At 41.8% G+C, this 22,993-nt stretch overlaps 3 protein-coding genes across 4 annotated transcripts; 2 read left to right on the top strand and 1 right to left on the bottom strand.

The window, feature by feature from the left end:
* Positions 1 to 2,271: 2,271 nt before the first annotated feature.
* On the top strand, positions 2,272 to 11,088 carry LOC121622782 (peptidyl-prolyl cis-trans isomerase-like). Of its 2 annotated transcripts, none has more exons than XM_041959768.1 (6): positions 2,272 to 2,395; positions 3,274 to 3,304; positions 4,037 to 4,125; positions 4,219 to 4,391; positions 4,488 to 4,650; positions 7,865 to 11,088. In XM_041959768.1, exons 1-5 carry the CDS (start codon positions 2,327 to 2,329, stop codon positions 4,621 to 4,623), a joined length of 498 nt encoding a protein of 165 aa, XP_041815702.1. In that variant the 5' UTR covers positions 2,272 to 2,326; the 3' UTR covers positions 4,624 to 4,650; positions 7,865 to 11,088. The 2 variants fall into 2 exon arrangements, with proteins under 2 accessions (XP_041815702.1, XP_041815701.1); XM_041959767.1 differs by having other exon boundaries at positions 2,273 to 2,395; positions 4,488 to 4,670; positions 7,885 to 11,088.
* Positions 5,844 to 7,872, top strand: LOC121622780 (peptidyl-prolyl cis-trans isomerase-like). Its single transcript, XM_041959766.1, has 5 exons — positions 5,844 to 5,976; positions 6,113 to 6,143; positions 7,251 to 7,339; positions 7,433 to 7,605; positions 7,702 to 7,872. The coding sequence occupies exons 1-5, from the start codon at positions 5,908 to 5,910 to the stop codon at positions 7,835 to 7,837; spliced, it is 498 nt and encodes a 165-aa protein (XP_041815700.1). The 5' UTR covers positions 5,844 to 5,907; the 3' UTR covers positions 7,838 to 7,872.
* A 372-nt stretch (positions 11,089 to 11,460) lies between the features above and the next one.
* Positions 11,461 to 21,510, bottom strand: LOC121623526 (dual specificity protein phosphatase 26). Its single transcript, XM_041960818.1, has 3 exons — positions 21,332 to 21,510; positions 17,421 to 17,632; positions 11,461 to 16,536 (listed from the first exon to the last, which is right to left on the bottom strand). Exons 1-3 carry the CDS (start codon positions 21,508 to 21,510, stop codon positions 16,325 to 16,327), a joined length of 603 nt encoding a protein of 200 aa, XP_041816752.1. The 3' UTR covers positions 11,461 to 16,324.
* Between the last annotated feature and the right edge of the window lie 1,483 nt (positions 21,511 to 22,993).

A 22,993-nucleotide genomic window follows, 5' to 3' on the forward strand; every position in this document is an offset into this window, starting at 1 on the left:
TCTTTGGGCGACTTCACGTTTTAAACAAGGAAAAAAAAAGATGTACAGTGGACATTTTTTATACATGACGTCGGGAAAGCGCTGAGGTTCATTGTATCTCTGACATCCTTCAGCACTGTGAAACCACCCATCTCCCCTCTCTGTCGGTTTTCACCCTCTTTCAGGGGGTTTCAGACATACTGTAAATGAGTACAGCTGTGTGTGGCATTTTCTGCCATTTGAAAGCTATTAGTATGTTTTTCGATTGTTTGACATGTATAACCCATCATGACGCGGGTTTATGTACTGTATAATCAGCTGTTTTCATTAGAGAACGTGTGTGTATCAAATGAATTGTTAATCATGGTAATTTTAATGTTATTAGTTGGATAATGGATCATTGTTGGCGCTGTATACATACTGTATGTTAGGAAATGATTAAATCTGAGGTCATACTGATGCATGTATGACAGGAAACGGTCAGCTGACATTGAGTAATGCAGTTAAAGACGCAGAAATTATTCTTAATACCACTTTTTCAAGCTGACGTTTTTTTCTATGAATAATTTTCCGACTTTGTGGTCCAACATTGCCCCAACAAGGTGACAAGAAGTAATGTTCTTTGCCAATAGAGCAACACAGTAATGTTATATTTGGAAATTATGGACTATTTAACTGCAAATTTGCTAGAAAAAAAAGTTTTTTAATATGTAAACTATTCCACATATTTTGTAACACATTGTAATTGCCATTATTTTCTATTTATTTTTTAACCATAATCGTCATTGTAGCTACAGTTTCCTCGTCCCTCAACTGAAGCTCAGAATCAGAATTAAAAATCACTTTATTTGACAAAAAGAGTTTGTGACTCTGGTGTTTGTCTGCAGTGAATTCATATCATACTGAGGTTTTCCATGTTACAGCTGTTGAAGTGGAGCTTATGTTTACTTATATGCACTACTGTTGCATAGATGGATCTGTAGCAATGCATTATACTTAATACAGTCAAAAGTATTTTTACTGTGTATGTTTAACTTGCAGAGTAACTACAGTCGAGTAAAATGCATAATATTTCCCTCTGAAAATGTAGTGGTATTATTATTAAGTATTGCCATTTCAAGGTACTGAATATTTCTACCACATTTGAGAAGGAAATATTAGACTTTTCAGTGTTAAACCTGCAGTAACAGTGACATATCGTCTCCTTGTTCAGTTGTTCATTTCCACATCCGGCAGACTCGCAGCAGCATGAACGTTCATCAGGGGTCGTGTTTATGTCGCCCGATCTGTCAAGTATTCGCTCTCTTTTAGCTCTGTTTTGGTCTCCACCAGCTCCTGAAGGAAATACCTGCTTGTTAGCTGCTAAATGCTGCGCTATGTTCACCAGCTGGCCTCTCTGAAACAGTCTGTCTGCTGATTGCTGTGGATTTTACAGCTTTTTCTGTGTAGTCGAGCTGAAATTCACCTTACAGCTCTGTAGAGTTGATGGAGCTGCACATTCAGCTGATGGTTCTCTGCAGGTAGATGAAGACCAGAGACAAATATATAATACAGACACTTTCCAACCTTTTTAGCTTTTGTTCTCTTTCAAAAATCACTTTCTAGCTGAGGCTCCTCGTCACCTTTCAGATCCTTCAGTTCCACCAAAATGTCATTCAACATTTCAACAACTGTTTGATTCAGATTAGTGGATCAGAACTTTGTTTCTTCTTCTTTCCCATGAATCAGCGGATTAATTATCTGCTGACCCTGTGGAGGGGCCCGACCCCCAGGTTGGGCACGGCTGGACTAAACTGGCCAGCTGTGTATGACGTAGTTGAAAGAAGCTCCACCTGCAGCAGCTCCAACAGTAACTGTAACTTTAAAGATCTTCAGCTGATGATCCTTCTGTTTGTTTCAATAAAGATTTGATCACAGGAGTTTAACTTTTTACTTCAGTAAAGGATCTAAGCATCAATCAGAATGGATGACCGGTGTCATTACGATGATTTGAAGCATTTTTTTTCTCGCAGATATCTCCAGATACCTGCTTGTTTCTCAGGTAATGTCAGCTGGAATCTATCACCTTCAAACACAACTGCCGTGAAATCACTGATTTCATTCCATCTGCCCGTTCTGCTCTTTGGACAATCTCACGTTTAACCCCACCCACCTTCATTCCCATTGGTCCGCTCCTGAGCCCGTTCTGAAGAGCGTGGCCGCGATTGGCTGTGTGCAGCCTTTACATCACAGGTGCACAGACCCACTTAAATGCGGACCTAAGTAGCTCCAGAGCGTGTGACGCTTCTGCGGAGTCATTCATTCATCCAGGTGCGTCTCTGAGCGTCTCAGCAGCGCCTTTGTGAACATGGGAAACCCGCGAGTTTTCTTTGACATGACTATCGATGGCGCCAACGCTGGCAGGATAGTAATGGAGGTAAGATGAACATCAGAATATTTGCTGAGCATTTGTCGCTTTATATCGTTTATTGAGCTTTAAAATGAGTGGCGGGGACATGTTTTCCGTCCCTCTGAGTCATGGAGACCTTCGTGTCCACAGACGTGTTGCAGTGCGTCAACTTCTCTCTGCCTCTCGGCTTCCATCTTGGCTTCCATGTTACTGTGTGCTGCTGTAGGAAGATGAATGAATGAATGAAAGGATGGATGGATAGGTCCAGATCAGAACAGTGAAACAATGCGCAGGCTGATCACACTGTGATGGAAACGCCCCGCAGCTGCTGGTGCGCGCAGGCCGCAGCTCGCATCACCGAGGCGGTGAGAGGTGAAGTGATGAGCCGGTCCTGAAAGCTGCAGTCTGCGGCCGTGCGCCCTCATCCGTCTCCAAACCACTGAAAACAATGAACAAATAATTGAGAAATTTGATAATAACTTTATTAATTCCCTGCTGGAGAAATTATGGTGTTACTGACGGCAGCAATGGTAGCAGGAGTAAAAAGGAGACATAGAAGAGAATAAAAGTACAAAATAAAGACTATAACCCATTTTATACAAAAATAATAATTGACAATGGAACTTTTTGAAAATTGCACATGGTGAAGTGTGGATAGTTAAGTACAGTGTTTTGCACCACTGCACAGTAGATAAAGATATATGTATATACAATATTAGAAAAATATGCATAGGTTTAGTACAAAAAGAAAAATATGCAATAGTGCACAAGATATTCCAAAAACAAATGATCTGGACTGTGAACTGAATCATTCTATTGGCTGAGTGAAAAATGTCTTTCTCACCTTTCCTGTCTTTGCACTACTTGTCATACTCACACCCAGATCTGAAATGTCTGTTTTGCAGCTCCGGGCTGACGTGGTCCCAAAGACTGCAGGTAGGTAAGCTCTGACAGTCAGGAGAATCTCCTGGATCCTGCAGTGCATGCAGTTTTCAATGACTTTTCCGCACATCCAGAATAAGTTTGCTTGGAAATCTGTGTGTCCCCATTAGTCCTCAGCTGAGAGTTCAGTCTGAATATGGGTCAAGGCTTGAAGGCATCAATCAAAAGAGCCTGAATAACCAGTTGCAGAGCTGAAAGTGAGTGCAAACAGTGAGACAAGGAGTGCTACCATTCATAATAAGTAGAAGAACACAAAGATGATCCCTTGAAATGTCCTGCTATTGGTTGTTTCCACCTTATGACAGCCGGCAGTGTGTGACAGCAGCGTATTTGCTGCTCTCGCACTCAATGTTCATGAAACTTGCATCATGCACTACTGACCAACTGATTTCACCCCACACAGACATTTATTAAAAACAAAACACTCGGAAAGAGGCACAAAACGACCACAAAGAGATGCAGATCACGTTGGTGCTGTGTACGGGGGGATGGGGGGGCCTATTTTCTCATAATCCATCCATGCCAGCAGCAGGACTCCTTTGAGCATACAAAGCAGTAAGGCAGGTAAAGAGGAAGTGAAAGTTATTGAGTATTCAGCAGCCTGGCTAATGACCTCAGCTGGTTTGACCTCTGCTCTGAGCCAGTTTTACTGCTGATATGAGACTGTAATTGTGTTTTATCTGCTTTAAGTATATTTAATGAAGCGACAGCGTCTTTATTTTACAGAAAATTTCCGTGCTTTGTGCACCGGAGAAAAAGGTTTCGGCTACAAAGGCTCCACGTTTCACCGTGTCATCCCGAGATTCATGTGCCAGGTACAGTGAAGGCAGGAGTTTGACCTGTGTCCTTGTTTTCTCACGTTCAGATTGAACCTGTCGTCATAGTTACTGAATTAACTGTTTTTTCAGGGTGGGGACTTTACAAACCACAATGGAACTGGAGGTAAATCCATCTATGGGGAGAAGTTTGCTGATGAGAACTTCCAGTTGAAGCACACAGGCATGGGCACCCTGTCCATGGCTAATGCTGGACCCAACACCAACGGATCCCAGTTCTTCATCTGCACAGCTTCGACCGACTGGTGAGCTCCACTCTGAGCCTCTTGCTGCTGTGTTCAGGTTTCATCAGCCGTTTCAGATACCGGTCTCGCATACTAATGAGCTCCTCTCCTCTCCAGGCTGGACGGGAAGCACGTGGTGTTTGGCAAAGTTGTGGATGGCGAAAATGTTGTCAAGGCAATAGAGACGTACGGCACGAAGAGCGGCACCCCTAAAGCCAAGGTTGTCATCGCCGACTGTGGCGAACTAAAATAGTGCAACAAAGCTCCTTTGACCTGTCAGGTGTGTCCTTTATCACCAACATCCCTGTCAGTCTTTGAGATGGTTCATCTGCAGCATCACTAGAAAAACACCTGTTGAACCCACTTCCTCCTCTAAAGATGTTTCTCTCCTGTGTTCATACCTGTTGTGTAATATTTTGTATCTTCTAATCTGTTCTTTAAGGAGCATATTTGTTAACAAAATCTGAATACAGTGACTGTGATCATGTAAATAAAACAACTTGAAGGTATTTGAGTGTTTCTATGACTGAATTGCAAGCTGATTAACACAAGTGGGATCAGACAAGTGAACTCTGATCAAGTGTTCTAACAATAAGGTTTCATTTTGTCTTATTGCAGTTCCACAGTTGGCCGCTAGAGGTCATTATAGACCTTAACTTAGGGGAAATACTGTTTGTCATGTCTTTATACTGAGGTGGAAGCAGAGTTCAGATTTTATTTGTACTTTTAAAGTACAAATACTACACTAAAAATAGTCCAAGTAACAAAAGCTCACTGAAGTAGAAGTATTTAAGTATTGGTCGGTGTTGCAGTAAAATGTTCCTGTCAGTGTTTTTCTATCATATTTGATGTTTGTGGATTAATATTACTGCTGCATTAATGTGGATGCTGCATTTTACTGCTGTAGATGTTTCAGCTTGAGCTCATTTGAACTACTTTATATACTGTTGGCATATTCTATAAGATCATATGTTTGTCCTGTGAGAACCTCGTATCTCAGAAAAACAGCCTGTTTTCAGCTTTGTGATGATGCATTTTCCAGCTAACTTGCACAGAGTGCATTTAAAAGGTAAATAGTTCTACCAATCACAACACAACACAGAGGAGCCACTCCGATACAATATGAATCTTCCATATTTCATTCTTTAAGTGCACAAACAAAAATTGTGCCTCCATAAATAGGCTACATACAAAAAAACCCCAATGCACATTAAAAAAAACTCAGGTCCTGCCTCTCGCTGGGTGGATGGCCAATTACACGTTAGGTTAATGATGCTTAATGTTAAGTGAGCTGGATTCTGACATGCTTGCACTGGACGGATTTCAAACTGTTGACTGTCACAACAGAAACCCCTCTCTGCTCCGCCCACCTGCATTAGCATTGGTTCATTCTTGAGCCTTTTTAAACAACCTGGCTGTGATTGGCTGTCGGACGCCTTTATGTCACAGGTGTGTAGATCATATAAATACAGACCTGAATAGATACAACTCAAGTGTCTTTTTCCATCATAGCTACATAACAAGTGCTTTTATAAACATGGAAAAGCCTAAAGTTTTCTTTGACATCACTGTCGACGGCTCTGACGCTGGCAGGATTGTAATGGAGGTAAGACAAACATCAAACTACTTACTCAACGTTTGTCACTTTAATTCAGTTGTCTTTTTTTTTCATGGTTTAAAATCGGCAGCAATAAAATCTTTCACATCCATCTGTGTGATTTGCCGATGTCTGTGTTTTGCAGCTCCGGGCTGATGTGGTCCCAAAGACTGCAGGTATGTCAGCATTGACAATGAGTAGAAACGTACAGCGCTGCTGCTCAGGCATTTTGCACACACCCAACATGGATTTATGTTTGGTTGAGGCAACTATGCACTGGTATTAATCCACACCTGAAAATGTGCTCCAGACGGGGCAAGGCTGTGGGTGAAGCAGGGCGGAACAACCTGAATAACCAGTTGCTGATAATGATAAGTAGGACAAGAGGAAGAAGAAAAATAACTTCTTTTGGTCATTTCCAACTGGAGGATGACAGCAAAATATCAGTAGCTTTGAACACCTGTATGATGCATTACTGACTGACTGGAATGTGTCCAACATAGCCATTGTTAGTTAAATGACCTATTTCAGGCATGTCAAACTGATTCCATAAAGGGCCGTGTGGCTGCAGGTTTTCGTTCCAACTAAGGAGGAGCACACCAGGCTGGAATCAATTAATCAGCTGATCTCAGTCTTCAGCTGATAACAAAGTGATCCCTTGATTTTGATTGGTTGGCCTGGTGTGCTCATCCTTGGTTGGAAAGAAAACCTGCAGCCACACGGCCCTTTGTGGAATCAGTTTGACATGCCTGACCTATTTCATACTCAGTGGATGCATAACATGGCATATATGCCTCCTACACTCAAATACATTATGCTGCTGTTTTTGCTGTTCCTGCACCTTCATTGTCATGATGTCTAAAGCAGAGGTCTCGAACTACCGGTCAGATTGGCCCACAAGACAATTATATAACACCCTCCAAATGTGTAGAATATATTGTTAAATCTGACTTATAAATAAATAGTAAGATACTTAAGTTCAGCTGCACCACTAAGAGACAAAAAACCCTCAAACAGATGCAACAAGACCACAAAGGGACACAAAATAACTACGAAGAGATGCAGATCACGTTGATGCTTTGTAGGGGGGTGGGTGGCCCTTTACGACATATATTATTATTATTGAGAAAGAACAGAATAAAGTATTCAGCAGCCTGGCTAATGACCTCAGCTGGTTTGACCTCTGCTCTGAGCCAGTTTTACTGCTGATATGAGACTATAATTTATTGTGTTTTATCTGCTTTAAGTATATTTAATGAAGCGACAGCGTCTTTATTTTACAGAAAATTTCCGTGCTTTGTGCACCGGAGAAAAAGGTTTCGGCTACAAAGGCTCCACGTTTCACCGTGTCATCCCGAGATTCATGTGCCAGGTACAGTGAAGGCAGGAGTTTGACCTGTTTCCTTGTTTTCTCATGTTCAGATTGAACCTGTCGTCATAGTTACTGAATTAACTGTTTTTTCAGGGTGGGGACTTTACAAACCACAATGGAACTGGAGGTAAATCCATCTATGGGGAGAAGTTTGCTGATGAGAACTTCCAGTTGAAGCACACAGGCATGGGCACCCTGTCCATGGCTAATGCTGGACCCAACACCAACGGATCCCAGTTCTTCATCTGCACAGCTTCGACCGACTGGTGAGCTCCACTCCGAGCCTCTTGCTGCTGCGTTCAGGTTTCATCAGCCGTTTCAGATACCGGTCTCGCATACTAATGAGCTCCTCTCCTCTCCAGGCTGGACGGGAAGCACGTGGTGTTTGGCAAAGTTGTGGATGGCGAAAATGTTGTCAAGGCAATAGAGACATACGGCACGAAAAGCGGCACCCCTAAAGCCAAGGTTGTCATCGCCGACTGTGGCGAACTAAAATAGTGCAACAAAGCTCCTTTGACCTGTCAGGTGTGACCTTTATCACCAACATCACGGTGACTATTAAACGAAATCACATAGAGATTAAAATCTCTTTTACATACTCTCCACACAAAAAGCGGAAGATAGTTAATTTTAGACTTAATCAGACTTTTTATGAACATGGGGAAAAACCCAGTAGGTTACTTGCCTGGCAAATCAAATAACTCAATTCAGAAAAAGCTATAAATGCAAATAGGAATGAAAAAGGTTTTAATACAACTGACCCATTGGAAATCACTCAAACATTTGTGTCGTTTTACAGTACACTTTTATCCATCAGATTCCTCAGATCAGAAAACTTTCTTAGATGGGTTAGAAATTCCCACTATACCAGAAGAGACAAAACTTAGGTTGGATAAACAGCTAGATGTTATAGATATCAGTACTGCCATTAACTGCCAATTTGAAAAGTGGAAAAGCAGTGGGACCAGACGGACTGCCAATTGACATATTTAAACTATTCAAAGACAAATTAATAGGCCCTTTAATAGAAATGTATGCAGAAGCCTTTGAGTGCGGCCACCTCCCTCCATCTTTACAAAGCGCTCTAATTACACTCATCTTGAAGCTGGGCAAGCTGCCAACTGAGTGTGGGTCTTACAGGCCAATTTCACTTATGAACTCTGATGCAAAAATTATAGCGAAAGCCCTATCCATGAGACTTGAGAGAGTCCTACCATCCGTTATACATGCTGACCAAAATGGTTTTGTGAAGAATCGACAGGGTTTTCATAATATGAGGAGAGTGCTTAATATAATGCATGCTAATGTAGGGTCCTCAGACACCGCTATTCTATCACTAGATGCCGAAAAGGCATTCGATAGAGTCGAATGGCCATATCTGATGGATGTGCTTCGACGTTTTGGATTTGGGGACTACTTCTGTAAATGGGTTGATATTCTGTTTGCTAATTCTACGGCTGAAGTCTGTACAAACTACATGACATCTCTGCCATTCAAACTATCCCGTGGCACAAGACAGGGCTCACCGCTCTCACCCTTACTTTTTGTAATAGCTATGGAGCCGCTGGCACTGGCAATAAGAACGCATCCAACTATATGTGGTATTAGTGCTGGGGGCGTGGACCATCGAATCGCGCTATTTGCTGATGACACTATAGTATTTCTTTCACACTTAAGAAAATCAATACCTTCCCTTTTCGGGCTGTTAGGCAAATTTGGTAGCGTCACTGGATTTAAGGTGAACAAAGAGAAATCTTCAATTATGTTTCTGAATGAAAGTGAAAGAAGAAAACCGACAATACCCCACCCCTTCACAAATGCGGTCAGTGGTTTTAAATATCTGGGTATTAACATAGATAGAAGACATCAGTTCAACAAACTATGAACCCATTCTAGCGTCATTATCTGAAGATATTACGAGGTGGATGACTCTACCTCTTTCCTTATTAGGTAGAATAAGTGTAATTAAAATGACAATTTTACCTAAGCTTCTATACTTGTTCCAATCGATCCCATTAGCTCCTCCACCCTCACTCTTTTCAAAAATCAGAAAGCTGTTTTTGAGCTTTATCTGGATTAATGGAAAGCCAAGACTCAGGTTGTCCCCTCTATATTGCCATGTTCCATTGAACCTGTCGTCATGTTGCCATGTTCTGGTTTTCTGAAGGATTAGATTTGCCCTGGCTACAAATTGAACTTCTTTCTTTGGGGGAATTGACGCTGCACAGTTTTTTGTACTCTGCCCCAATAAAAATTTTGACGAAAAAAAATAACAATCCCTTTCTGAAAAATACAATTAGGGTCTGGTATGAAGTACATAAATATCTAGAAGATTTACCAATACTGTCTTGCTTTTCACCAATTTGGGGCAATGAACATTTCAGCCCAGCCAAGAGTGATTTGGGTTTTAAAAATTGGTTTAATAAGGGAATAACTAAGCTTTTAGATTTATACAATGACAATATATTGCTGCCATTTGATGACTTGAAAACTAAGTTCGGCATCCCGAACAAACACTTCCTTAAATACTTGCAGATCAGAAGCTTTATTTTGTCTCGACTAAATAATTCTTCTCAGCAACCTCCATTGTCCACTCTGGAATCATTCTCCATACAGAACTGCTTCAGCAAGGGGCAGGTTGCTCAAATATATAAAATTTTGGTTAATAACAAGGAAAACTCTGAGAGAAAGAGGCGAGAATGGACACCAGATTTAAATGAGGAAATATCACTGGATGAATGGGATACAATGCTCAAGGACCCATTCTCAGACCATTAACTCCTGGCTACACTTGATACAATACAAGTGGATAATGAGATTGTACACTACGCCTGTAAAATTGAACAGATTTAACCCAAATATTCCTGATCTTTGCTTCAAGTGCAGTGTATATCAAGGTACTCTGTATCATTGCATATGGGAGTGTGAGGTTATTCAAAGATTTTGGAGTATGGTGACACAGTATATCTCACACTTGACCTCTACCCTGATTCCTCTAAATCCTAAATTGTGTGTTTTGGGTATCTATCCAGCTAATTGCTCTCTACCTATTAATGAAAAAAAGGTGGTAAGTCTTTGTCTACTACAGGCTAGGCGCTCAATCGCCCTGTGTTGGAAAAATGTTAATGCTCCTACCCTCAATATGTGGCTGAGTAATCTAATATCAACTCTGGCTTTAGAAAGACTCACCTATGCTATCAGGAAGAAAACCTCTGAATTTAAAGACATTTGGGAAAGATTTTTAGAGTTTATTAAACATGGTGATATAGAAGATGCTTTGTAAATTATAGTATGTAATTGTGAAGAAATGTGAATTTTTGATGTACCGTGGGATATGAGTAAAGGTTGAAGGTTATATGCTGCCTGTTCAAGTGGGGAAGTTTCAAATATTTTGTTTGTTTATTTTGTTATGTGTCTTTTGATTAATGTCTGTTTGACTGCTACATGACTAGGTTTATTGTGGAAAATTCAATAAAGACATGTTAAAAAAAAAAAAAATCTCTTTTACAAGTGAGACTTAGCCAAGACGGGGTCAGAAACCAGCATCAAGCACATGAACAACAAGTCCAACACAGACACATCACAACAAACAAAGCAGCATTAAATCAGGTCACTTCCATTATTCTGACTTTAAAGTCAGTTCAAGAGAAAAGAGTCTTGTTGTTGTGAGTATTTTGTATCTTCTTATCAGTTCTTTGCTAACTAAATCTGAACACGGTGATGTTGTTCATGTTAATAAAACAAGTGGGAGGCCAGTGTTTGTATTTCACTGTTTCTATGAATTAATCCTGACATTATACCTGATTGACTGCAGTGGGCTCAAAATGAAGCTCTGAAAATAAACAGTAATTCTTATTAATGCTGTTGGAAACATTTTTAGGTCGTTAAAGTCATTAACTGAACAACGGTTTGTCAGGTTTGTCGTACATCTGTGGTGAAGCAGTACTCAAATCTGCTACTTCAGTCCCGCATTGAAAATATCACTTAAGTAAAAGTATGTCAGTATAATTATGAAAATGTACTACAGTGAGAGCAGTAAAATGTCCCTGTGACTGTTCTACTGTTCTATCTGATCTGATTACCTGTGTTTAATAGAAAATACAGTACAACAGCGCTGAGAGAAGTTTTTTTTTTATTTCTGATTAAGTACAGAAGTTATCAAAACAAAGTCATCAATGCTCAGTGTTATTCACAGTAAAAACATAAAAACCAAGTTGGAGTACACAGATTAAGGCATCAACATCTCCTTTTCCAGTTTCTCCTTCAGTGAACCTCAAAGAGAGTGATACAAAAATAAACTCAAAAGAATTCAAGTTTTCCTATAGAAAGGTCGCCGTAAGAAAACAAAGATAGTACGAGAATATAAACAGGAAGTGAGACCACGACCAATCACGGCACAGGAAAATCACGAATACGAAACGCACGGATCCAACACAGCAAAGGTGGAGATCGTAATGTTGGCGAGGCCGCGTCCATCCTGCCTTCAGAGGGTTTCCTCCGTGCTGTAACTGAGGCAGTGAAGGCAGATTGGACAGAGTCTCCGTTTTCCCAACGCCGAACGCAACACGAGAGGAGTTTAATTCTGGGAGTGACTTCATCATAGCTTCACAATTCAACAGCCAGCCAAGCAAACTGTCCTTTAAACTCCCGAAAGTCGTGTCCAGATTGTTTGCTTGCTTTTCAAGGCCACAATACAAAACACTCTTTAAAGGAATATATCAACATTTTAGGGAATTATCTGCTTCGTTGGCGAGAGTTAGATGACAAAGTCGTATGAAGGCAATTAGCTTAGCTTAGCAGAAACACTGGAAGCAGGTAGAAACAGCTAGCCTAGCTCTGTCAAAAGTTAAAAAAAAGGCTAGCAACATCTCTAAAGTGATCGTCCAATCAAAGCATAGAGCTGACAGCAGCTGAAGTTCATGAAGAAAAATCGTAGGAACGGACTCAACTGTGTTCATCTGCTCTAACGTGATCTGCTAAACGAGTTAGCATTGGCTAGCTTCGCAAAACAAAAACAGCAATCCTCTGCTGGGAATCAAAAGCTGCTTTTTTGTGTGCAATGTGTGTTAATATGTCTCAAACAGACACGTAAAAACAAGCTACGCGCTAAGCTAAGCTAATGGCTGAGCTCCACACGCAGACGACAGAGCGGCATTGATCTTCGCCTCTGCTTCACCACGGCGGCGTTAAGACAGCACAGACGAGGACTGCGAGTCACAAAAACCTGTTCGATGCTTGAGGTAATCGTTAAAAACACGCACGAGGGTTCTGGGAAAGCTGGTTTAAACTTCAGCGTCGGCTCTCCTGTTGTTTTTCGCCAGCATGCGAGCACGAGCCTCGACTCACGCCGCGACAAAAGAGCCGACTTCGCAAGACGGGAGTGCAGCACTGAGCCTGCAGCTCGCGTTGTCCGGGCAGTTGGTAGCTTTTGCAATGGCACATTAGCGGTATCATCTTCCACGGCTCGTCTGCTCTAAATGCTTCTTGTGCTGGCGTATTAAGTTACCACTCAGCGCGCTACTCTACACAGCTAACAGTCACTGGAAAGTTCACGTGATACACCAGACTGGAAGTTGTTGAAAAGCCTCGTTAGAGCACGATATCGAGTTTGAAGCACCATCCGGACTGGATTCAGTAGGTCGCTCGCTGTCAGGTTACGTTCAATTCAGATGGAGGGCAGGAAGTGAAAATCGCAATGGACGAGATGGAGGAAAGTTCCTACTGTGCTGAAATTACCAGAATCAGAACTTATGTTGGACGTGACTCTTACGTGACGAAGAGGAGCGAAGATTTTGCTGCTGTTGAGGCAGCAGATAAAACAAACGAGCTGCTCGTTCAGACGTTGTTCTGCTCTAAAAACCGAATGAAAGCATTGAAAAGTGTGGAGGCGTACAGTTTTCCATTAGCGGTCAGGCCCACGACCTCGTTACCAAGGTGCTCCGGGACGACTGTCGTTCAGCACCGCCGTGCTGGATGTTGATGTTTGCGCTGTGGTTGTTTGCTAGATTAACCACTCACAAATGTCCGCCCGTCAGCCTGATGATCAACAACTTCTCGTTTCTCGGTTCGATCGATTTGAGCAACCGTGAACGACACAAAGAGCGCGGGATATAGCACTTCCTGTGCAGAAAATCACTTCCTGCCCTCCATCTGCAGTTCGCACCACAGCAAAAGAGCAACGTGCCAACAGCATTTTCTCTGGTTTTAACCTGTATGCAGGTAAAGTTTCACCCCAGCCCAGTGTTAATTACTGCTCCTCCTGCAGTTTTCTGTTCTGAAGCATCTTTTTTTTATGCTTTCATAGCAGATTATTGGATGTTTCCTCACGATGCTCATGAGAGATAATCATATCCTGGGGAAGCGTAAGTCATCCTGAATGTGAAAAGATGTACTTCACATGACTCACTGTGGTTGTTGACCCTCAGGAGAGGCTCACGTCTGACTTTATCCTGTTGAATGCTACAGACAACATCCTGTAATCCCATCGTTCTGTTTTTTTCTAACGCGCCGACCAGAACAATGAGTTAAACTACAAGAGGAGAGCAGTGAAATCCTGTCCGAATGGGCTGAAGGACTGCTGGATCTACTGGATCACACACAAGATATTTAATACAAAAGTCAAGAAGGACTGAAAAGAAAAATCACATCATACGTCTACTGTATGCTGCTATTCACACACTGGCCACAGAGAACCGTGTACACACTGCACAGACACTGCAATACTATAATCAACAGGCTACATAACTGTGCTGGTTTAGACCTGGGCTACAACTACTGTGTGAGCTGTTCAGAGCACTTAATGACACTTGCTGAATGTAAAAAAGTAAGTCGAGGGAAGACCTGCAAAGACTTAAACCGCGAGGAAGAATCTTCTCTCTGATGGCTGGTAGCCTTGACTAGAAAAGACAGGACAGCCCATGTGTGGGCGGAAACGATCGCATAATTTAACCAGTAGGGGGCAGTGATGATACCAGTTATTTGGTCCTAAAATCTGATTTTATTCCAGCAAATGAACACTCACCATGAAGTTCTTGAAGTCCTACAGACAAACGCACCAGATCGTGAATTTGACTTATTTAGCAACTTGTACAAACTTAATTAATGATGTTTCAGTCCTGGTGATTAAATTAGTTATCATGCTTCCCATGATAATGTTAGTATACCAAAAAAAGCCTCATATAATGCACCAACCCAGTCATCACCTGTGAGTCTCTTGATAGAATCCTGATTCTGATGAATATCAAATTACATTAGAAATATTTGATAAAAAAGTTCAAACTCATTTCCAGAATAAAGTACCTTAAAACTGTAATAATGTCAATAATGATTTTTTCGGGTTTTTCTTTTTCTTTTAGCTTTCATTGATGGTTTGACTGTTTCATGAGGAGAATTATCTAAAATAAAAAGAGCTAAATGTTGTTTTTTTTACCCAGAAATGCAGAAGAGTTAGTGGATTGTTTCAGCCCTGAGTTCTGTCTGCAGAACCAAGAAGGCATTTATGAAGCCTGAGAGGCGAAATTCAGGGCAAGTAGTTATCAATGTTTAAAGTGAGAAGGACAAAAACAATGAAGAAAAATAGGAGTTTGAAAATTGAGAGGGGCCATCTCCAGGGGAAATCATGCCCTTGCTTTAGGGGGCGTTAAATTTTAACCTATTGAAGGTCTGAGGAGCGAAATGTTAATAAAAGTGAATACAAGATCTACCGATGAGATTATTTAATCTACGGTATAATTCAGATCATTTTAAGACCTTTGTGGGAAAACAAGAAAAATGCACCAGAGATGAGATTTAAATGACTTATTGAGGATTTAAATGTGTGTCAGCAACTACAGATTCTGTTAAGACTCATCAGAAAGCTTTCATTTCTGTACTTTAACATTAAGCAAAAATCCTTTAAACTGGTGATCAACCAGTCTGGCCAAAGACTTCTAGGATCATTTTGATTTAGATTTAATTTTAATGATTATTTGTGGATTCATAGAGAGCAGATATGAAAGTCCCTGGATGGATTTATATTGAGGACAGTTATCGGCATTAGTTTTCAGAGGCCTGAAGAGGTCAAACTCACGTAAAAGGTTTAAAAGTGTTATAATCAAAATTTTAAGTTGTTTCTCCGGACCCCTTGTTGGGAACCATTTTTCTATCCTAATGAAAAACAAGGTCATAACTTCATTTTCTTGTGTTTTGAAGGCCCGTCTGGCTTCTAAACAATATCTTACTGAAGTTTTTCTTCAGTAATAATCGAGTAAATCCGTCCTGGAGTTTTTCCAACGTTAAAGTACTTTCTGGGGGAGTTTTTATCTGAGTCCAGGTCTCGGTCCGGTCACACCAGAAAGTGGCACAGCTGAATTCGTGCTGGGTGATAAGAGTTGCTGAAGGTGGACACCACAGTTTATTCTACAGGTGAGTTTGTACCTTTGACTCCTGTCTCATACCGACTAAAAAACAGTCGTGTTTGTGCAGCAGCTGATGCTCCGATGTGGGCGGTTAAATGAAACACAGATAAAAGGCTACGAGAGCTTCAAGTCTCTGTTCGTGGCTCGCTATTGGTCCAGATTTAGTTCATCAACACAAGCGAATCCACTGATCTGACTGAAATGAATTCATTTGCTGTTTTAAATTCTGGTGTGACCGCACCTGGAGGATGTTGTCATAAATCCCTTTGAGGTAAATTTGCGACAGTTTCCTCTGACCTCCTCCTCGTGTATGACCATCAGCTTCACTGGACACTTTTACAATCCAGTCGTTGTTTCAGAGGCGCGAACACAGATAGAAGGCAATATAAAATGAACAATAATCAATAAATAAGAATTAAAAATGACTGAATGGAGTGTGAGGATGTTGACTCTGCTGTCGCCTGCTGCTACAGAGCTGCAGTGCCACAAACCGGCCGCTCGCTCCTGACTTGGTCCCTTTACCTTGCCCGGTGTAGCCGCTCGGTGGAGCCGCTGCCTCCGATTGGTTGGTTGAGCGTTGGGGGCGTTTTCAGCTCTGCGGAGACGTCTTGCGGCTCTCTCTCAGGATGCCGTCCAGGCCGTTGAGCTGGCGGAGGAAACCCCGGTTGGGGATGACGCCTCGGTGGTCCTTCACTGTTTTGATGGCCTCCACCAGAGTCAGGTTTTGTCTGATCATCAGGTAGGCCAGCACCAGGGTGGCTGAGCGGCTCACTCCCACAGTGCAGTGGACCAGCACCTTACCTACACACACACACACACATACACACACACACACACACACACAGGATGAACCTAAATCCACTCTGCTTCAGCTGTTTTCCACATGTGTTCATTCTGTGCACTTCTGGGATGTGATCTTTCCTTTTCCTTTCAGACTAAATCTTTTAAGTGAGACCAAACACAGCTAAAAAAATGAAAATTAGACTTTAATTCATCAGGTGACACAAACAAAACAACTTCAGAGGTGATGATGTCAGTATGTGCTCACAGCTTGTTTCTGCTGCCCCCAAGTGGCCAATTACAAAATTAATATTAAATCAAATAAAATATTATAAAGGGATTTATGTTTCTCTTCCAGGCACATATCCTATAAAATGTATTCTCTACTTCATGGTTTATATCTGTTTGATCTATTTGAGCTGAAAACATCGATGCAGTTTACAGGTGATGTAAATGTCTGAGGTTTCATGTCTCGTTGTGGTCGATACAGAACAGAACCAGTAAACAGATGCAGTGAAGAACAATCACAATATATTATATATTTCTTATATTTACAGTAATGCAGCATTTCAATAAGTAAAGTAAAAGCTTTCAAAATATATATTTTCTATTATATTTCTATATTCTATTATATATTTCTATTACATATTATAATTCATAATGTTGTTGTTATATAAATAAATATTCAGGCTCTGTTTTATAGTAACACTTCCTGTTTAACATAATTTCATTAGTTGGAGAACATTTGACGCTCTGATTAATTTACTGCATGATGAATTTCCCTAATTTGATAAAACGGTTTTCATTTTTGTCTTTTATGTGAGTTTTCGTGTCCAAATTTGAGCTCAAGCAGTAAGAGCTGATGAAAACGAATGAATAAAGACAAACTGAATGGGCAGACTAACCTCCGCTGGCGAGGGCTTTGTGGATGAACTCGGCTGCAGGATAGAAGTTGACGCTCATGTCGAAGGTGGGGGAGTCGTGAGCCTCGATGCCGTGGTAGGTGATGTTCATCCCGGCGTAATACTCGGCTCCACCGCGCCACTTGCTCTGGGCGCAGTTCAGGATGTGTGTGATGCCCAGTTTGGCCAGCTCACGCCGGTCTGATGCGATGTCTCTGCAGGGAGGAGGAGATTTTCACAGGCCAGAGTCAGACTTTCACCTGCCTGCATGACACGAACCTGTTGAAGTGAACTAACTGACAAAAAAAATGTTCAGTCACGCAGCAACATGCACTTTTTCACATTTAACCACCAGTTTGATGGAAACAATGTCATGCTGCAGCTCGTTTGGTGACATTTAATGAATATACAGTTTTACAGCAGTGGAATTGTTAATTTAAACACAAGATACTTGTGCTCAAAAAGAGGATTCATTCTCAGTGAAGAACCTTGGAGCTCTAATCTGCCTCTATACCTGCCAAAGAGCAGTGATTCCTAACACGTCTCTGGGGGTCATCAGGTGGAAACCTCCCTTCAACAGTGTTTCGCCTACTTAGTCCCACTACACCTCCAGGAGGTTAGGCAGTGAACTCCGGCGTCCCAGAGTCACCCCCCCTAGTGCCAGTTCACACTGCTCCTACACAATCCAAACAGCACCGCCACGTTCAACTGACCCAGAGATGCTCCAGGTAGTGGCCAGTACCGATGCTACCATTTAACTATTGCTAATGCTACTGCTAACCGCTAGGAAGAACAGAAGAAGACAATACAGTTCCGATGCTACCATTTAGCTAATGTTATGTGCTAACCGCTACCTGCTAAGAGGAACAGAAGAAGACAATAACGCTAGATTCACCTATACTGTTAATTGCTAGCTACCAATACTAACTGCTAAGATACTATCATACTCTCACCGCTTTAGCTATTGTTAGCTGCTACAATGCTACCACAGGCCTAGATGCCACATGTAACTGCCGATTGCCACACTACCATCATCTACCCCTGCCTCTCACCAACTGCACCAAGAAAAAAGCGGGGTGGGAATACAAACCCTGGTTCGGGTAGGGGATAGAAAATAAAGAGGTAGAGTCAAAAGATGAAAGTAGGGATTGGATACAGACCCTTGTTCGGGTAGGGGGTGGAAAATTTAGAAGGTGCTGAAGGTGGAGGCCTAAACCACAGACTAGATTTAACAGCCTCTTCTAACATTTCCTTCAAGAAGCAGCAAACCCTACCATTTCCTTCAAAAAGCAAACAGAGCAGGAAAACAAACCCTAACATTTCCTTCAAGAAGCAGACAAAACAGGAAAACAACCAAAAAGATCAAAAAACAAGCCAACTCTGTGTCTTACCACGCAAACTCACCTGAACAGGCCGCATGGCCCCAAAGAGAGACTCTAGCTGGCCACACCCCCCACCTTATCTAAACTTCCTGGTTCTCTTCCTATTGGCAGAGCGAGAAGATGGGGCGGGGAAAGCAGAGCAGAGGAGAGGTGTCTTGTTCAGACTTTAACCTCTTCTCTTGCCGGGTTAGGCATGCATGTCCTCTGCCTGCCCCCCCACTGTCCCTATTTCACCCCCCAACTACTATTATTTCTCCTGATCCATATCCACTGACTAGACCTAGCAGCCTCATCTGACATCTCCCTCACTGTCTTTCTTAAATTTTGCCCATGCACTCCCAGCTCCCTCAACAGTGAAACAGCTGACCCTGCAACAAAACCTCTACACCCCACTTCAACCGGACAGACCCTGGTCTTCCATCCCCTCTGCTCAGATTCTGTCTTTAAATCTGCATACTTAGTCTTCTTCCTTTCATAAGCTGCCTCCACTGAATTTTCCCAAGGGACTGTTAACTCAATAAAATACACAGTCTTTTTACTCATGGACCATAAGACAATGTCTGGCCTCAGATTACTATAAACTATTTCCTGGGGCACAACTAGCTGTCCTCCCAAGTCGACCTGCATTTGCCAATCATCAGCCCCTACCAGGCAGCCACCTCCCTGCTTTCTCCCTGACTTAGCAGCTCTATTTTTCTCCCCCTCTCGAACAAACTGCACATCTAACCTCTCCTTTCTAGAACTTCCAGAATTCACCTGCTTCCTTCTCTCCTCAATGCCTGCGGCTAAGCTTCTCAGCACCTGATTATGCCGCCATGTATACCGGCCTTGTGATAAGCTAATTCTACAACCTGACAAAATGTGCTTTAAACTTGCTGTACCTGAGCAGAGTGGGCACGATTGATCGCCCTGTACCCAGAGACTTAGGTTCTGCGGGGTTGGCAACACATCGTATGTCGCCCCTATCAGAAATTTAATACGGCCTTCCTCCATATTCCACAGGTCCCTCCAACTAAGTTTCCTCTTCTCAACACCTTCCCAATTCAACCATTGTCCCTGTTTGGCTTGACCAACTGCTTTTGCCCCTCTTAACAACTCCTCCTGCCTACGCACCTGTTCCACTACAAGCTTTCTTTTCTCCTTTAGACCTGCTTTATTCCACACTGGTTTGCCTGGGCCAAGCCCCAAGCCTCCCCGGCCAAATTGAACATTTCCTACTATTTCTGCATGCCTAAGAGCTGCCTCTGCCTCCTGCACTGCTGCCCTTGGGTTCCATTTCCTCCCCCCAGAAGGATTCGGAACCACATTGCTAACTAACATGTCCTTACTCCCAGATAATAAAAGTTCTGTCCTAACCTTAGTGCATTTAAACTCCTCTGTTAGACTGGATACTGGCAGCTGAAGCATTCCTTTCCCATACAAAGCTACATTGCTTAAGCACCTGGGAGCACCCAACCATTTTCTAATATAAGAGCTAACTAGCCTTTCCATTCTCTCTGCTACAGATAATGGGACTTCATATACTGACATTGGCCACATTAACCTAGGATACAAGCCAAACTGCAAGCACCACAACCTCAGTTTTCCTGGGAGCCCTGATTTATCTATTCTCTCCAGCCCTTCTGCAACATCCTTTCTAAATTGCACAACCTGTTCAACATCATTCAGGTCCACATTGTACCACCGTCCTAGACTCTTAACTGATTTCTCCCTAATTGTTGGGATTTCCTCACCATCTATAGCAAACTTTCTATCACTTACTTTCCCTCTGTATATTGAAATACTCCTTGACTTACTAGGCTTAATCTTCATACTAGCCCACTTGAGATTCTGATTGACTTTATCTAACAACCTCCTTGTACATGGCACTGTTGAAGTTAGCAGTGTCATATCATCCATATAAGCCCTAATTGGTGGAAGACGCATTCCATTCTGCCGTCTCTCTCCACCTACGGAGAATTATTTAGTTCCTTAATTTAAGTACGAGTACCAACACAGGAATGTAAAAACACTCCATTACAATTAAAAGTCCGCAAAATGTACTAAAAGCATCAAATGTAAAAATACTCGTTCACATTGTTGTATTATTACAGAAAATTATAATAATCTGATTTTCTCACTGTGTACTTTAAGTATATTTTGACTGAAAATACTAAAAGTACATACTTTTTAAAATTAAAATGGCTAATTCATGCTTTTAACCTATTGAAGCATATTTCTGTGACTCAAACTAAGATGAAATATCTTAAATTGAGCATCAACATTTCACTTTATTGTCTTAATAATAATTTACTGACAGACGCTGCATGTTATAATCAATATATAATAAATGACAAAGTGTGACTTTTGCTGGAGAAACGCTGCCAGTATTGATCTCTCTCTCTGTGTGTGTGCAGCGTTTTGTAGTTTTGCATGCAGGGCTTTTACCTGTAATCGAGTATTTGTACACTAAGCTGAGTAAAACATCTCAGTACTTGTTCCAGCACAGCTTTGTATTGTACGTATCTTCAGCTGAGGATTATATAAACTCACTGATCTCCAATGTAGAGCCGTGGCCACACTTCGTCTGCGTGGTTGCAGGCGGTTTTCCCGGTGTAAAGGAGCCGCTCCAGCTCGGACACGCTCAGCTTCGGGGAGGCGCGCTCCGAGTCTTTCCGGTTCGGAGACCTGGAGCTGCTCCGGGACCGAGAGAACCGGGACATGAACGCCATTTAGTCTGAAACCCAGAGGAGAGAAACGAGTAGACCGACGTCTCTGATTCAATATAAAAGCAGTGGACTATAAGAGAAGATACACAAGGCTTGAATAAGATAGAATAAAAGATGCGTTCAGGGGAAGAATTTCAGCCTCCATCATTTGATTATTCTAAGTGATTCGAATACATAATAATTATTAACCTGTAGCTTTATTTTGGTGAACACTGGGCTGGATGTCTGTGTGTGACTGAGGCAGCTATCCTGTAACATGTCAAATAAAACCCGTATTTTCCCCACGATCCGTCCCTCGTGTTTTATTTACCTGTGTGTTGTTTTATTCCGCGTCTCAGTGGTGCTACAGGGCGAGCTGCTCCGCGGCCATGTTGACTCATTTATTTGCTGTGGGAGGATGGATGAGATGATGCTGCTGCTCAGCATCCACCAGACATCTTCACCGTCTCCATCTTCTTCTCAACAAGTCCTCATGAACTCTGCGAACATGGCAGCAGCCGTGAAGCCACACGCGGCCGCTGGCGCGTTCACGGGGGGGCCCTCACTGGTTCACGTGCGCTGGGTTTCAGTTATCGTGCTTATTTTTATATTTAATTGTTTAATGAAGGTTTATGTGACGTTGGGCTTCCAGTCATTGGTGGCGTTTGTCGCCATCTTCCGGTCAAATGAGGGACAATTATTAAAAAAATACTCACCAGGGAACAACACACAACAGCTGTGATGGAATGTAACTAAATACATTTACTCGAGTACTGTACTTAAGTACACATTCTAGGTACTTGTGCTTGAGTATTTCCTTTCTATGCCAAATATTGTAGCCCACTTTACTTTTTATTTGTCTGACAGTCACTGGTTAGGCCTACTTTTTGCAGATTCAGATCAATACAAAATTTGTTTGATATTCAACAGCAATCCACTAACATAACACATTATTATTGATGACACGGTGTAGAAAGTTTTTGACTTTCTAAATATAGTTTGACACTGATGCTTTTGTACTTTTACTTCTACTAGAGTATTTGTACACTGTAGTATTGCTACTTTTACTTAAGTAGCCAAAGATAAATGAGTACTTCCTCCACCACTGAAAAGTTCCTTTTGCGTTTTAGTCAATAAAACACAGAAAAAGTTTTAAAAGGGGAAATACGACACAGGAAGAAGAGACGTTCGCTGACAAGAGGAAACTGTATTTATGTTTAATAGTAAAATAGATGAAGCAAAGGGGAGAGACCTGTTTCACAGCCTCAGCAAGGCCAAATTATGCTTTGGTTAACGTAATATTTTTAATTGAAATTCAATATATGAATGTTTTCTAGTTCTGCTTCAGTATCTGGTGAGAACAAATCTGACTGTGAGCATACAAAAGTTTTGTGTTTTTTTTAATTCTACTTTGTTTTTATTCATTATTATTACAGGTAACGGCATTAATTTAGATTCCCCCCACAATAACAAAGAAGAAAAAGAAGAAGAAGAAGAAGAAGAAGAA

This window comes from Chelmon rostratus, chromosome 19 (assembly GCF_017976325.1).
Source record: "Chelmon rostratus isolate fCheRos1 chromosome 19, fCheRos1.pri, whole genome shotgun sequence".
NCBI lineage: Eukaryota > Metazoa > Chordata > Actinopteri > Chaetodontiformes > Chaetodontidae > Chelmon > Chelmon rostratus.

What these genes read in the sequence shown, in the direction of transcription:
- LOC121623526 (XM_041960818.1), bottom strand. Translation starts at nt 21,510, where the DNA reads ATGGCGTTCATGTCCCGGTTCTCTCGGTCCCGGAGCAGCTCCAGGTCT. An exon ending in CGGCTCTACATTGGAGATCA is followed by an intron (nt 17,633 to 21,331) that starts GTGAGTTTATAT and finishes TCCTCCCTGCAG; the next exon opens with AGACATCGCATCAGACCGGC. An exon ending in CAAAGCCCTCGCCAGCGGAG is followed by an intron (nt 16,537 to 17,420) that starts GTTAGTCTGCCC and finishes GTGTGTGTGTAG; the next exon opens with GTAAGGTGCTGGTCCACTGC.
- LOC121622782 (XM_041959768.1), top strand. Translation starts at nt 2,327, where the DNA reads ATGGGAAACCCGCGAGTTTTCTTTGACATGACTATCGATGGCGCCAAC. An exon ending in CTGGCAGGATAGTAATGGAG is followed by an intron (nt 2,396 to 3,273) that starts GTAAGATGAACA and finishes TCTGTTTTGCAG; the next exon opens with CTCCGGGCTGACGTGGTCCC. An exon ending in TGCACAGCTTCGACCGACTG is followed by an intron (nt 4,392 to 4,487) that starts GTGAGCTCCACT and finishes TCTCCTCTCCAG; the next exon opens with GCTGGACGGGAAGCACGTGG.
- LOC121622780 (XM_041959766.1), top strand. Translation starts at nt 5,908, where the DNA reads ATGGAAAAGCCTAAAGTTTTCTTTGACATCACTGTCGACGGCTCTGAC. An exon ending in TGTGGTCCCAAAGACTGCAG is followed by an intron (nt 6,144 to 7,250) that starts GTATGTCAGCAT and finishes TTTATTTTACAG; the next exon opens with AAAATTTCCGTGCTTTGTGC. An exon ending in TCCCGAGATTCATGTGCCAG is followed by an intron (nt 7,340 to 7,432) that starts GTACAGTGAAGG and finishes CTGTTTTTTCAG; the next exon opens with GGTGGGGACTTTACAAACCA.